The sequence below is a fragment of the Nicotiana tomentosiformis genome, chromosome 7 (assembly GCF_000390325.3).
Source record: "Nicotiana tomentosiformis chromosome 7, ASM39032v3, whole genome shotgun sequence".
NCBI classification, from domain to species: Eukaryota; Viridiplantae; Streptophyta; class Magnoliopsida; order Solanales; family Solanaceae; genus Nicotiana; species Nicotiana tomentosiformis.
In genome coordinates this window covers 68,584,698-68,586,600 of record NC_090818.1, presented here as the reverse complement: position 1 = coordinate 68,586,600, position 1,903 = coordinate 68,584,698, and the positions used below count along the sequence as shown (strand labels likewise).

General features: G+C 49.1%; 1 protein-coding gene across 1 annotated transcript; it reads right to left on the bottom strand.

Moving 5' to 3' along the window:
* Window positions 1-726: 726 nt before the first annotated feature.
* Window positions 727-1,434, bottom strand: LOC138895744 (uncharacterized). The gene has a single exon (XM_070180469.1). It carries the CDS (start codon window positions 1,432-1,434, stop codon window positions 727-729), a length of 708 nt encoding a protein of 235 aa, XP_070036570.1.
* Between the last annotated feature and the right edge of the window lie 469 nt (window positions 1,435-1,903).

Genomic DNA, 1,903 nt, shown 5'->3' with positions numbered 1-1,903 from the left:
TCACATCAATCCCAAAGTCAATTTCCCTGTCTGGTGGGATCCCAGGGAGCTTATTCGGAAATACCTTCGAATATTCATTCACAACAGGCACGAACTCAAGTGTAGGTGCCTCAGCATCGGTGTCCGTAACCCAGACCAAATGGTAGATACATCCTTTGTTAATCATTTTCATGGCCTTAAGGTAGGAAATAAACCTACCCTTCGGCACCACATCCTCCCCATTCCATTAAATTATTGACTCATTTGGAAATTCAAACCTAACGATCCTGGTTCGACAATCAAGCTTAGAAAAACATGAATAAAAAGAAAGTCCATCCCCATTATTACATCAAAATCAACCATCCCCAATAGGAGACCACACACCGTGACAACACAATCCCTATAAACCCGTGCGACCATAATAGACTCACCAACCGGAGTAGATACAGAGAACGACTCATGAAGTTGTTCCGGTTCTATCCCAAATTCCATAGCAACATATGGAGTGACATATGACAAAGTGGAACCAGGATCAATAAGAGCATATACATCATGGGATTGGACAGTCAATATACCTGTGAAAATATCTGGAGAAGCCTCTGAATCCTGACGCCTCCGCATAGCATAAAATCTATTGGGTCCTTCCGAACTCTGTGCATCACCTCTAGCTGCACCACGCCCTGCGAGTGCTGGGGTGCCTCGAGTTGGAGGAGGTGTTGTGGATGTAGTAGCTGCAGAGCTAGCTGGCTACGCCACACCTCTGCCCATGATCCGGCGGGACGAGCGGCAATCCCTCTGAATGTGACCCCTCACACTGCACCCGTAGCATATACGTAGGTCTATGAAGTATACCCCAAACGTGCATGCTCCCACACTTAGGGCATGGGGCCTCCGCTGTTGCTGGAATCTCCCTCCATGCCGACCATGCTGGTGGGGTGCCCTGTTGCCTTGGCTGGGGCCAGATGGTGGTGCACTCATCGAAGACTGAGCGAATGACTGAGATGGCCCCGACGACCGTCCCCTAAATGCCGACCTACCAGCACCAGAAGAACCACCCAAGTTGCCCGCGGTCCAAGCCTTGCTTCTACCCTTACGCTCCCTTCTATTTTTCAGTTTACAATCCTCTGTAGCTTGACCAAATGCCACCATCTTCCCATAGTTCATATTACAATTCAAGGCAATCATAGCAGCCTCATTAATAACCAATGGGCTAAGGCCCTGCACAAATCGGCTCACTCTAGCTTCCATAATAGGCAACATATGAATAGCATACTTGGACAAGCATGCAAATTCCATATGGTACTCCCACACATTTATGCTAGCCTGCTTCAGGCTCTCAAAATCAGCGGCATGGGCTTCCTTAGTCTCGGTAGGCAAGAAATGATCCATAAAACCATCAGTGAACTCACTCCACCTCACCGGAGGGCTCCCCTCCTCACGGGACTCCTCCCACATCTCAAACCAAGAATAGGCCACCCCTTTCAAGCTGTAGGAGGCCAACTCCACTCCGTCCGTCTTAGTAGCACGCGTAACTCAAAGATTCTTGTGCATATCATCAATGAAGTCATGGGGGTCCTCTTCAAGAGCAGTACCTGTGAACACTGGAGGATCCAACTGGAGAAACCTGTTCACCCTGGAACTAGAGGAATCCCCTGGTTGACTAGAAGAAGTAGGTGCAACATTTGATCTCTGGGCCTGGGAGGCCACTATCTGAGCCAACATCTGTATGGCCCCCCTAAGATCCCCATCAGAAACAGCGGGACCAGAAGCTGGAGCTGGAGGTGGAACTAGAATATCAGTTAGAGGGACCGTTGAACCCTTAGTATGTGTAGGAACTGGTGCAGTCTGAGCAGGAATAGTAGATTCAGGTGGAGTAGTAATTGGGGGAATATCATCACCCCTCGAGTGCTCACCCGCATCATCA

Excerpts from the sequence above, each read along its gene's own strand:
- LOC138895744 (XM_070180469.1), bottom strand. The coding sequence starts at position 1,434 with ATGTGGGAGGAGTCCCGTGAGGAGGGGAGCCCTCCGGTGAGGTGGAGT.